This window comes from Talpa europaea (genome assembly GCF_964194135.1).
Source record: "Talpa europaea genome assembly, chromosome: 2".
Lineage (NCBI taxonomy): Eukaryota > Metazoa > Chordata > Mammalia > Eulipotyphla > Talpidae > Talpa > Talpa europaea.
The window spans coordinates 27,416,796-27,429,631 of record NC_140068.1 but is presented as its reverse complement, the minus strand read 5'-3'; the positions used below and the strand labels follow the sequence as shown (position 1 = coordinate 27,429,631).

At 36.3% G+C, this 12,836-nt stretch overlaps 1 protein-coding gene across 2 annotated transcripts in view; it reads left to right on the top strand.

Annotated features, from left to right (window-relative positions):
- Positions 1-12,836, top strand: part of LAMA2 (laminin subunit alpha 2) — a gene marked incomplete at both ends in the record, with an annotated part of 514,626 nt that overhangs the window by 381,620 nt on the left and 120,170 nt on the right. For both annotated transcript variants that reach the window (XM_084228925.1, XM_084228924.1), the window contains 2 exons: positions 351-544; positions 12,347-12,489. In XM_084228925.1, the coding sequence (XP_084085051.1) occupies positions 351-544; positions 12,347-12,489 (337 nt within the window). The remainder of the gene's footprint in view (positions 1-350; positions 545-12,346; positions 12,490-12,836) is intronic.

The window sequence follows — 12,836 nt, the reverse complement described above, 5'->3', positions numbered from 1 at the left end:
TCATTCCATTCTCTCATTAATCACTTTCTCATTAGTAGATTATCATTATAAAATAATTTTACTCCATTCTTATTATCATTAAGTTTTTATTTCTATCAACCAAAAAGAGTTTGAAAACTTAACTTCTTAAGGCCAGGTTTTGATATGACCTTTTGGCCTGCAATGTCTAAAATATTTACTATTGGATTTTTAGAAGGATAGTTTGTTGATTCTTGACCCATAGAGTCTTAAGATCAGTTTGGGTTGTTTTGTTGTGTTTTGTTTTGTTTTTCACTTGAAACACACACAGCAACAACTTAACAGACATTTTATTGATCTCCTTTGTGTTGTCTGTCACTGTCTGCATCTAGGTGTGCCCCTGGCTATACTGGCAGCCCAAGCAGCCCTGGAGGCTCCTGCCAAGAATGTGAGTGTGACCCCTATGGCTCGCTGCCTGTGCCCTGTGACCCTGTCACAGGGTTCTGCACGTGCCGACCAGGAGCTACAGGGCAGAAGTGTGACGGCTGCAAACACTGGCATGCACGCGAGGGCATGGAGTGTATTTGTACGTATACTAACTTAGCTATTAGTTCTAGAGCCCTTGGTTCCATATCTATCTCATTTCTAGTAACAAAGACTTTTTTTCTTTTTTGCAATAAACTAGTGCTACTCTTCATTCTTTCTGACACTATCTATCCACCTTCTACTGTCCACCTGCTGCTTTTATCTCCATCCTGCTGAGCCAAGAACAGCTGAGAAAACCCTCAGATGCTTTAGTCAGTTCATTGAAGACCTACAACAAAGCTCCTGGAGGCACATTTTATTTTATTTTGTCCATCTCAGGGTTTGCAATTTTGCCAAAACTTGGCATTGCCTTTGTGACAGATTAAAGACCTGGGTTTATTAAATTTTTTAGAAACTGCCTGAATTTGTAGTTGGTTAGACAGATACTTTAAACCTTGAATTACAACTGACATTTCTTTCCCTAGATTTTACAGGAAAAAAAAAAAAGCAGGACATATTGCTTCATATCTTTCTCTTGAATTACACAACCTGGAAGCAATGACAATAAACTCAAGTATTTTTACTCACATGTAAAATAAATAGAAGTTTTCTTTTTTATTACAGTTTCTGGATTCAGTATTGTGAAATTGAAAAGAAATCAATCATCAGTAGTTTAAATATAATTCTTGTATCTTATATAAATTCTAATTTAAAGTAGGCTGTTTATAAATTTAGGAGAGACTGTTATCCTATGGTATTATTTCTCCTTAAAGTAATTGACATTCATGGTCATAATTCTTTTTAACACATAGAAATGAGGGAGACATAATGGTGGTGGAGAACTGGTGAGTGGGTGGTGCATGCACTAGGGTGGTAATGCCCGATGGGGACACCCCAGTGTTACCACAGTTAAAAAATAATTAATAAATTAAAGAAAAAGAGTTACTGAAATTGTTAAGACTGACTTTCAAATATACCTAACCATAAAAACTGGATGTTTTGTGGAATATTGCTCTTTATTTTTTTAATTGATCTACAATTTGGTTTAATATACTATGGAAGGTTCAGTAGTATAGTTTCACTTCTCAGTGAGACTATAAACCACTTTGAAATTACACCACTAAATTTTAGTATTATTCACTCACTATTAGATTGACTCCATCTGCATGTTCATCCCACCTCATTCCCCCTCTAATAATCATTTGTTGTCAGTCCAAGAATTATTTTGCTATATGTTTATTCACTAAGTTTGCTTTGTTTCTTTATACTCTATATATGAATGAAATCATCTAGTATTTGTCTTTCTCTTTCTAATTTATTTTACTTAGTATAATCACTTCAATTTCCATCCATGTTGTTGGAAAAGGCAAGATTTCTTTGTATAGCCGTATAGTATCCCATTGAATGCACACACACACACACACATCTCATATCCTCTTTATCCAATTATCCATCCATGGGGATTTAGGTTATTTTTCATGTCTTCACTATTGTGAATACCACTGCAGTAGACAGAGAAGTGCACATGTATTTTCAAAATAGTGTTTTCATGGAACATAGATTTTAAAATTATTTTTCTAGGTATTTCAGCTGTCTTTGAAGCAAACATATCACATTTAGATAAAAATAAATGCCACAGTTACAGGGAATATATAATATATAATACATATTTACATTGTCACATTCAATTACTGGTATATAAATAATCACTTTTATCAAGAATGATGGTATATTTTAATAATTCAAGTGAACTTCAATGTAATCTAACTTGTTTGAATAGTTTTCTAGTTAAAATGTTAACTTGAATGCATTTAACTAGATAATACTGTATATAGATACTCCTGATGAAATGACGTATCTAAACATTCCTTGAATTATGGATCATCAATTTTATTAATTACCCATAAGTAAACTTGAAATATAAACATACACATGGTGATTGAGTGAAGTTTATACACATATCGAGGTGTGAAACACTGTTCCTGAAATTATATGTATAAAAATGGTAAATTAATAAAATTTGATGAAAAAAAGTAAAATTAAACATTGTTTACAAAAAAAGTCTAACATTTGATGTGAAGCACAAGAAATAAGCAATAGCAAATATCTAAATCCTAAATAATAGGATTATTTTCCAAACATTTATTTTAAAGGAAATTGCCATTTTGCCTATCAATAATTATGGCTTTAAATTCTTATTCTGTAGATAAACAATACTTTATATACATTTAAATAAATTGATGAGAAAATGCAGTCCTTTATCCCTGTCACATCTGTGGATTTGAAATCTCCCCGTTTCAGTCCTCCAGTTGCAGTTGCACCAGTCTTGTAATGATCACTTGCCTTATTCTTGTTCCACAGAAAAATGTATTTCTAACTGTTCCAAAGATATTCAGTTCAGTTGCTATGTCCAGAAAACTTATATTCTGCTGGAGGATTAAATAATATGATTATTCTTTAAAAAAATTAAATTATGGGGTCGTTTAGAAGTGCTTATTCTTGTTTTATAAAAAAAAAAACTTGTTTTATATTTCTAAAATATTTCTCCCTTTCAGTGTATAAATTCTGTATAACCTGACCTTATGCTGCTCTCAAACTTTGTTGATTTCCACTTACTTTCATGAATGTCCTCTTTACCCTTCATTGGATTAACTATAAGATTGTTAGACTTTTATCTGACTCATTTTCTTATTATTTAAAACTTGTCCTACTGTGAAAAATATGCCATGATTCTGTTATGATGATCTTTCCCATGACTGTTTCTATTCCTGATTTAGGAATTAGATAATAGTGTCATTATATATCCCTTTGTATATCCTTACCCTAAGTTAGAGCATGATTGACTTGCAGAGACTGGTTGATCATACGTGACCTGCCTGAAATTTTGTAAGGCCCATGGTTGGGTGTCTGTGGAGGTAGCCTAAACAGGCAAGAGAATATATATGCAGATAAAGAAATGGCTGTAGTCTGGGTACTGATTGTTAATACAGTGCTGACTGTGGAAAATAAGTTTCTCCTATTAGAAATAAGTTGACACTAAGAAACTTTAGTAGCAGGCATTGTACAATTAATTTTGCTGTTACTAATTAATTCTCTATAAACACAATTGAATTTGGTCCACATCATGAATTTTGTGTCTGTATACATACATGCATACACACACATGCACACGTGTGCACACACACCATAAGTTTGTAATATATACACACAATTCCATAGTGTGGTTAAATTTTATATTTTTTTAATTGCACTATATATATAGATAGATGTATACCTCTCTCTCTCTCTCTTTCTCTCTCTCTCTCTCTCTCTCTCTCTCTCTGAGTTTAAAATTACCCTATAAATGACCTACGCATATTCTTTGCATTATTTCAGGTGAGCTGTATTGGTGGAAAGAATCTATATATTCACTGTAAAGTGAAATTAAGTCCTTAGTTTATTTAACAAAGGTTAGAAAGTTATGCTTTAGTGTTTAGGCAACACAGAGAAAATGAATAAATCATGGAAGAGTTTCCTTTGATAGCTTAAGTCCCTAAAAGAGACTGGTGGCTGCTGTGGACAATTACCCAAGAGAAAGCTAGGTTTTTATTGGTTCCAACATGGTGGATTAGTTGCTGGGCACAAGTCTCTTATACATGAAGTTTCCACCACTATCATGTGGCAGATTATTGTTGCATGAATAATCTGTAGCCCTTAATTATAGAGTCTCTCATAGTTAAATAGTCCAATTTAACTTCCCCAGATTATAGACTCTACCAGAGTCAGTGCCTGGACATACCTAGCCAATATATCTGCCTTCCAATTCCCACTGTAGCCTAAAGCCCCTTTCATTCCACAGGTTTTATTATCATAGCAACTTTTTAAAAGTTCACTTATTTTGAGAATTTACCACTTGCTGAAAATTGTATTTAATACACATCCATTGACTTCCAAATGCTAGTTAATGTGTTGTGGCTTTGATTGTTGCACTGGTGCTCCTAGACCTTTAAATGCTGTTCTCTCTGCCCCCACTTATTCCCCACGTATGGTTCCTATTTGAAGGCTATGCTTTCTACAGCTCTGAGTCATGCCATGTTGCTCAAATCCAGCATCAGGGAATCTTAAAAGCAATTTCTATTCACCCTGCTTGCACCTTCTCCTTATCTCTTATGTTAGTAAAAGACACTTTGAATTTCTTGTTGTCAATTTCCTTAGTTCAGGTCGAGGCTAACAATATTGTGGAATAGCAACTGTTGGTCTGGTAGTAGATAATTTTCCAGTTATGGGGGCTGTCTCAGTGGTGGTATGTAAGTATGTGTGTATAGATATAGATACGTAAATCTCACACTGATAAAGCTCTTCTGTTAGTGGACTAAGGATTGTACTTTTGAATTGTCATACAGAGGAGCTGATTGCTACTGCCTTTTTTTCAGTTAGGCTGTGTTTTAAAAGTCAACTAAATTCTGCTCTTTTAGATCTTTTTTTTTAAAGATTTATTTATGCATACAAGAGCTGGGGTGCAGGCCGGAGGTGTGGGGGTTGAGAGGATTCACCAGAGACAGAGTGGGGAGTATAACAGGCGGATTGACTGAAATGCACTGCTGAGGGGAGCAGTGGATGAGACAGGAGAGGTCTGCTGTGCCATGTAGGTGACCTCTCTGGTGGGGGATCTACCTCATGCTTCATAGTGCTGAGACAAGCCCTTGTGCCACCAGGGAGGCCCAACTCTGTTAGATCTTGACCTCAAAGAATAATAGAATCACAAGATTAAAGTCAGAAGTTTTATTAGTAAAGTAGTCTGTATTTTCCCATTCTGTGGTATCCCTGACACAGTTTTTGATGCAAGGAAGCATGCTATAATGAAGTAGTTGTAGATTTGAATCCTGACTGGCCACATGCAAGTTATGCAACATGCAATAATAATTTATTATTAGTTTACTTTTCTTTTTTTCTTTTTTTTTAAGATTTATTTATTTATTTATACAAGCACTTGGTATAGTCAGAAGTGCGGGAGGGTGAGAGAATTCACCAGAGCCAGAGCAGGGAGCAGAGCAGGCAGAAGGACCAAAGTACACTGCTGAGGGGAGCAGCGGGTGGCAGGAGAGGTCTGCGCGCCATGTGGGACCCTCGCCCAATGGTTGGGGATCAAACCGGCGCTGCAAAGGCTGCGGGCAGCTTCGCAAACCAGCGCTCAACTGCTGCGCCACCAGGAAGGCCCACATTAGTTTACTTTTCTAAAGCCATTTCATTGTTTGTAAAATGGAAATAAAATGTGTACATTAGTTGAAATAACCTAGGCCTAAGAGAAGCTCAGTAAGTCCTAGCATTAATTATCATCACAGGTATAGTTTGACCATTCAAAAGGATGATGTTTTATGCAACTTTCCCAGTGAATATTAGGATAGACTGAAGTCTGGTTTTCTGAAATTCTAGGTTCTTTAAGTCACTGAAAGCTCCTATTATTATCATGTTACGTTTTCTCTTTTCTTTAAGTTCTTCAAATGACATTATCTATGGATTTGTAGACACCATGATTATGACTTTTTTTCTCATTCTTAAAATGGAGATACTAGTGCTACTTACCTCACAGAATTACAGTGAACATTAGATGAAGTAATGATAGAATGCACAACATATTGCCTGCAATTTGGTTACTATTATGTAGATAAAAGCACTAATATTCCATTATTATGTATAATAATTTCAAACTTTCTATTTGACTTTTGAAAATTATGCTATTCTGAGACCATATTGAACTTGTTTTTCATATATACATGTATAGAGTTCTATTGAACATATAATATATATCACAACTCCATACATAAAATTCATCAGCTTCATCTAAAGTCTACAGAATATTTCTGCCTCTAGTAAGAGAAATAATAGGCTAAGAAAAAAACCTTTTTAATGGGTCTAAATCCAAAATTTTGTTAGAAGATTATAAATACTATTACTGAATCCATTTTAATAAACCCCAAATATATACTAATCCAAAAGTTTCTTTAAGTAAAAAGAGAAAAAATATAAAATCTATACCCAAAGAACTATCAATGACCTTACTGTCAAAGAGTTAAATTAAAACATTCACTTTCACCCACAAATTCAATCTTTCCTTAGAAATGTACATTTATTCCTTTTAATCCCTATGTGATTAGAGCAGACAATTTATGTATCTTTACCTAAAATTGGTTAATAGGTTTGGCCTTTTCAGCAATACTCAATGCACTCATTTCAGCATCAGCTTCTTTGGTTTGGATGCAGTGTGTGAATTTTCTGTGACAGTAAGCCAGTAGTTATTATGCATGGGGGACTCTGGTAGAAATGCAGTATTTTGTACTAATTGCTAACAGATCTGTAATATCAGCTGCATGATTTGCCCCTTACATGTGCCCAGCTATAATGATCTGGATTTAGTACTGCATTTGTTAATATTAGACACAAATTTATCCTGACACTTTTATAGGCAAAGTCTCAGAAACATTTAGTCATGTAAAATATAATCATAGTCTTGAAATATTTTCTTTTGCTTCTATGCATTTAGGCAGGATCTTATTTTATAATCTTATCTCTATTGCTGAGTAGGAGAATGGTTCTTTTGGGGAGAGATTCTTTTGGGGTCCTGATTATAAGATGGATACTTATTTGCACAGAGCAGTTACTGCACTCTTGTCAAAGAACAATTGTTTATATAATGTGAATATTCCATGTCTCTATACACTCTTCAAATCTCCCCTATCATAGTGAATTAAATGTGGTTTTAATTAGCATCCCATTTCCAGTGTTTGTTGCCAGACATTGCAGACTTTTTCAGGGCAAATAAAAGTAGCCTGTGGTGTAAGTAAAATATTTGTGTCAGAATAAAGTAGCAAACCATTATGTTAAGGGCACATTTCCCTATGTGTTTATAACTGCATGAGCTAGATTTGTACAGAAACTTTGAAAAAATCCCCATGGCTGTCATATTCATAAGTCTTTCTCACCCATTTGGACAGATGTTAGTATATTACTTGAAGCATACTATAAAACTTACCTTTCACTTATGGAAATAAATGTACTTATATTTTGTTCCCCAAAAAGCAAATAGACACCATGAGACATAGGATAGTAATAAACCTTTGGACACCGAGATGTAAAATGGAATGTATGAGTTCTTGAAAGAGCAATTAAATACATTTTCATTTCAACAACTGAAGATGAGGAACTAAAACAGATGGGCAGGGGTTAGACTAAATGAGAGAAAAATCAGTTTCATCATGCCTCTTGGCATTCTAGCCAACCAATTTACTCTGTAGTATATTATAGTAAATCAGATCTAGTTTTGCATTTCAGTCCTTGATTTATTCTTGTCTGAAGTAAAAAAATGCAAAACTTTTCAGTGGAAATTTCTGGAACCATCAGTGAAGAGGCTCTAGCCATGCCATTATCAACAAAATTATTCAATTTCTTCTTGGAAATAGGTAGGTTATAAATAATAAATAAATTACAGATAGGACTAGCAAAGAATTCCTGAAAAACACACTGCATGATGAGATGTCATATTATCAAATATCTTTCAAAATCTTGAAAGTGGAAAAAAAAAAAAGGCATATCGCTTGCTTATATCCTGGATATAACCTGCCCAAAATATATCTTCACTAGAAGTCAAGTTGAACTGTGAAAACAATGATGAACTAGGGTTCAGTGGAAAGAGCACCTTTGTGTTGTCCACATCTTTTAATAAAATTAGGAATTGTTTCTAATACTTGTTTTTAATATAAATTGAACTTGAGATTCTAATCTGAATTCGTGCTTTGAAGTACACATTTATTTTAATAAAGTACCATAAATATTTTGACAATATAGGATTTTTCCCCTTAAGGGTGATCACCAGAACTCTCCTACCCCCAAAGTACCCATAGTCCATTGGTATCACACATTTTAAATTTGGGAAATGATAGCAGTTATCTATTGCTAAATTCCATCATTTAAAATGAATGACTGTATATATCTTCATGATCTCATAGGTTGGCAATTAGGACCAGGCTCCATTGAATTGTTCCTTTGTTGTTGTGTCTGGGAAGTCCCGATAGCTTCTTTCCTACATGGGGCTGCAGCTTGAATGTTTGGGCCTGCCATCCTCTCACTTCGGTTGCTTCTCTTCCTCAAATAGGATAGTCTGGGATTCACAAGTCTGCAGGATTCCAAGAATGTGAAAGCAGAATCTGCAAAACCCCTTGAAACTGAGGCTTATGAATCACACAGTGTCCCTCTGCTATGCCCTGTGGGCCTGGGTGGTTCATATAGGCAACTAGATTCAAAGGGACACCACCTTCTAAAAGGCGCAGCAAAGAAGCAGTAACTGTTTTTAATCCCACCCAGAAACAATCATTGCCTCTGTCTGGCCAGTAACCCAATTGTGCTCTTTCTTTATGTAATATTTTGTGTCACTTTTTTTTTACTTCTTTGTCCCCATTCCAATAACAATTTCCTGGGTCCAAACTGAATCACCTCATGCAGGTATCCTAACAGTCATCTCTGGCATCAATTCATCTCTGCCTCTCCAATCACAAGACAATTTTCTCTCTAACCATTGTTTTTAAAGATTTATGCATACAAGAACTGGGGTACAGGCCAGAGGTGTTGGGGGTGAGAGGATTCACCAGAGACAGAGTGGGGAACAGAACAAGCAGATCAACTGAAATACAAGGCTGAGGAGAGCAGTGGGTGAGACAGGAGAGTCCTGCTGCACAATGTGGGTAGCTACCTGCCTGGCTGGGTATGGAACTCATGCTGCAGAGGCTGCGGATAGTTTCATGGGTTGTGTCTTAACCCCTTGAGCCACCAGGGAGCCCCTGTTAACCATTGTTTTTAATTCTATTTTCCTGCATCCTACATCTTGTGGGTCTCCATTTCCTGTCACATACCACATTCTTACAGTCAGACATTTTCTGTTGTTCCCTGCCTCTCCTACCCCCAATAACCTGCAAAATATTTTTTGCTCTTTCACAAAGATAGTTATAAACAAATATGTACTGGTTGTTTACTATGTACAAGACCCTTTCCTGAGCTCTGTGACCAAAGATGATCAAGGTCTCTTCTGAGTAAGGGTGTAAAGTGAGGGATAAACTATATGTAAGTAAAGGGACAAGGTAACACATTCCCACTAGATTGTAAAGATAACAAGATAAAGGGGACCATAATTGCAGTCATAAGGACCTTCCTCTCTGAGGGAGTACCTGAGCACTTGACCTGAACTATCCAAGATGTAAATACATAGGAGAAAATGGTGGAGAAGTGTTGTAAGTAGAGGAGACAGCAAGTAAATTAACTTCTTGCTCCTTTTAGAATCAAGTACCCCTAAAGTTTATATCTGGGCCAGGGGCTCTAAGTCCTGACTGCATTATGATAAGATCATCTGAAACCTTTCAAAAAATCCTAATGCCTGGGCCTTACCACAGACACATCAAGTCAGATTCTCTGGACCTGTGGAGGAAGAAGAATCTGGATCTCTATATTTTATAAATCCCTATGTGAGTCTAATGTGCAACCAAAACTGAGAGCCAATAATCCCTGGCAGTGCTTTCCAAACTTCAGTGTACAGAGAACATGAGTTCATTTTGAAATGCAGATTTTGATTCACTAGATCTAGAGCAGGGCAATTCTAATTATGCATTTTTTATCAGCTCCCAGTGCTGCCACTGGTTACTACTTAGAGTATGGTACACAGACCAGAAGTACCAGTATCCATAGGGGAGCTTGTTAGAAAAGCATTTCTCAGAGTATCAGAAACCAGTTGATTCAAGCACGTCTTGAATTGAAAACAGAGGGTTTGGCACAATCTTCTGCAGTTTAAGAAAGTCCTTCAGATGATTCTGAGATCTACTAAAGTTGAAAACCAGACTGTGTCAGTTGTTTACAGATAACCAGCTTAGGACCTACTTATGTTCTAGGTTACTTTCTGTAATTGTTTCATGTAGGCAGATCTGTTGAAGTTTCTCAAACTCTTGCATTGAACTGAGGGTATGAAACCACAAGACTCTATTCCTTAATTTGTATGCAAATTCTCTTTTATTCTGTTTGGGACAAGAAGGAGTAGTACATCTCTAGTTCCGGATTTCAGCTGCTATCTCCAAAGCCCTTGTTTACTTAGATTCTCAGGTGCCAGGAGATTGCAAAGCTCCTGCAGGTGACACTGTACCATTGCAGGTGTCACCTGTAAGGAGCTGATTTATTGAAAGTCCTGCTGGGGCTGTTTCATCCCTATAAAGGGATATTGTAACTCACCTCTAACTGCCATCCTATCAAAAAACCACCCTCAGTACTACTTCTCTTTGTTTACAAGCTTTGGTTAATGGTTTCCTCCCCATTACACAGCTCAGGGGAGTGCTGTTTAGAGAACTAATTGAATTCTTGCCAGTTTTGGCATGATCCAAAGTTACTCCAAATCTCAGTATTTTCTATGTTATTTATTTTCCTCTCTCCTAAAAGGTGTATAGCTTTGATACCTTTATCTGCAGAGTATAAACTAGAAATTATAAATGTATGCATGAGTGCATATCATAAATAGAGCAGTGTGCACTCCTTGGCAAGGAGAAGATACACCTCATTATTTTGTGATGCAAAGAATAAAAAAAAATTGTTTTGAACTAAAACATTCCTACTGAATATGCATATTGTTAAATCCTCCAAAAGAATCAATATATTTTAATTTTAGAAGTTATACCACAACTTATGAAATTAATTCAATAATGAAGAGAACCCTTTTTTCTGTCTACCAACTTCACAAACAACTCCACCACCACGAAATTTTAACAGCCCCTCTTTCTAGTCATTGAAAAGACTAGATAGAACATTAGCACTCTTGGCTACTTAAAAAATTAAACTTTCCTGGCACTTAGCAATTATTTATCTACAAGACTGGACAAGGGGCCTCCCCGGTGGCACAGCAGTTGAGCGCTAGGTTGAGAAGCTGCCCACAGCCTCTGCAGAACCGGTTCGATCCCCGGCTGCTCCCTGGCCACTGGAGGAGGGTCCCGCATGGTGCACAGACCTCTCCTGCTGCCCGCTGCTCCCCTCAGCAGTGTACTTCGGTCCTTCTGCCTGCTCTCCTCCCTGCTGTGGCTCTGGTGAATTCTCTCACCCTCCAGCACTTCTGACTGTACCCAGTGCTTGTATAAATAAATAAATAAATAAATCTTTAAAAAAAAAAAAAAAGACTGGACAAGGCTAATCATCCAGAATATGTGGGACTACATCTCATCATGGGTGATAATGTGCTGAAAGATTAAGAAGCAAGTGGGCAAATGGAAGTAGTAAATGAATAAATATATTTATGAAAACAAGAACAAGTTCTTTCTTTTGACTTTCCCCCCAAAAATCATATTTCTTCTTAGTAGCTGTCAAGCTAAAAATTTGTATAGGTTTTGAACATGTAATATATGAAGTACTTGGAAGTCCAATTGCTGTAGACACACTACAGTGCAGTGAGCATTGCACAATTCCATACATTTTTAGACTGGAAACTTTGATTGCCCCCTTTTTCCTCTAGGTTAGTCATGTGGAAGTGCTGGGGGCATGATAGTGCTATTCTATGTCTGACCTCATCTGTGACACTTCTGCAATACACTTGTTTCCCTCAAAATCCACTTGCCCCACCTCTTTGGTTCTTTTGTTCATATCATCATCCATACTTTACATTCGGGTGATGAACTCATCTGCTCTTTTGTTGTTCTTTTCATCCTTTTTCAACAGTCATCCATTCTAAAGTGTTAATTATTTGAAATGAGTAACATCATCTTTCACAGAATTATACTTGGGCCATAAAATATTTCATAGTTGAAATCTTTAAACATCTGCCTGGGATGTTCAGCAGAAGTAAGTGTTCTCTGTTGTTCTCCTTTCACAGTTTGTGGAGATGAATGCACAGGCCTTCTTCTTGGTGACTTGGCGCGCCTGGAGCAGATGGCCATGACCATCAACCTCACTGGCCCGCTGCCTGCTCCATATAAAATGCTATATGGTCTTGAAAATATGACTCAGGAATTAAAGGTAGGTTGAAGCAAGATCAGGGAAAATTTAGCAAAAGTTGCCCAAGAGGTAGTAGCTGTAATTGCTAAATTCTCTTCTCATTGCCCCAAATCAAGGCAAGCAGCTGTTAGAGAAATTCGAAGACTTCCTAAACCACTGTTTTTCATACTTGAGAACTATAATATACAGATTGCTATTAAGGGAAAAGAAGCTCATGTACCACTAGTGTTGGGTCTAAATCAATTTTATTATGTTACTTAAATATGTACAAACATAAAATCAAGTATTAACTCATAACTCCATAAAACCAAAACAAATTAATCCTTACAAGACTCTAAGAAACCAATAAAATTCAAATTAAAAACATT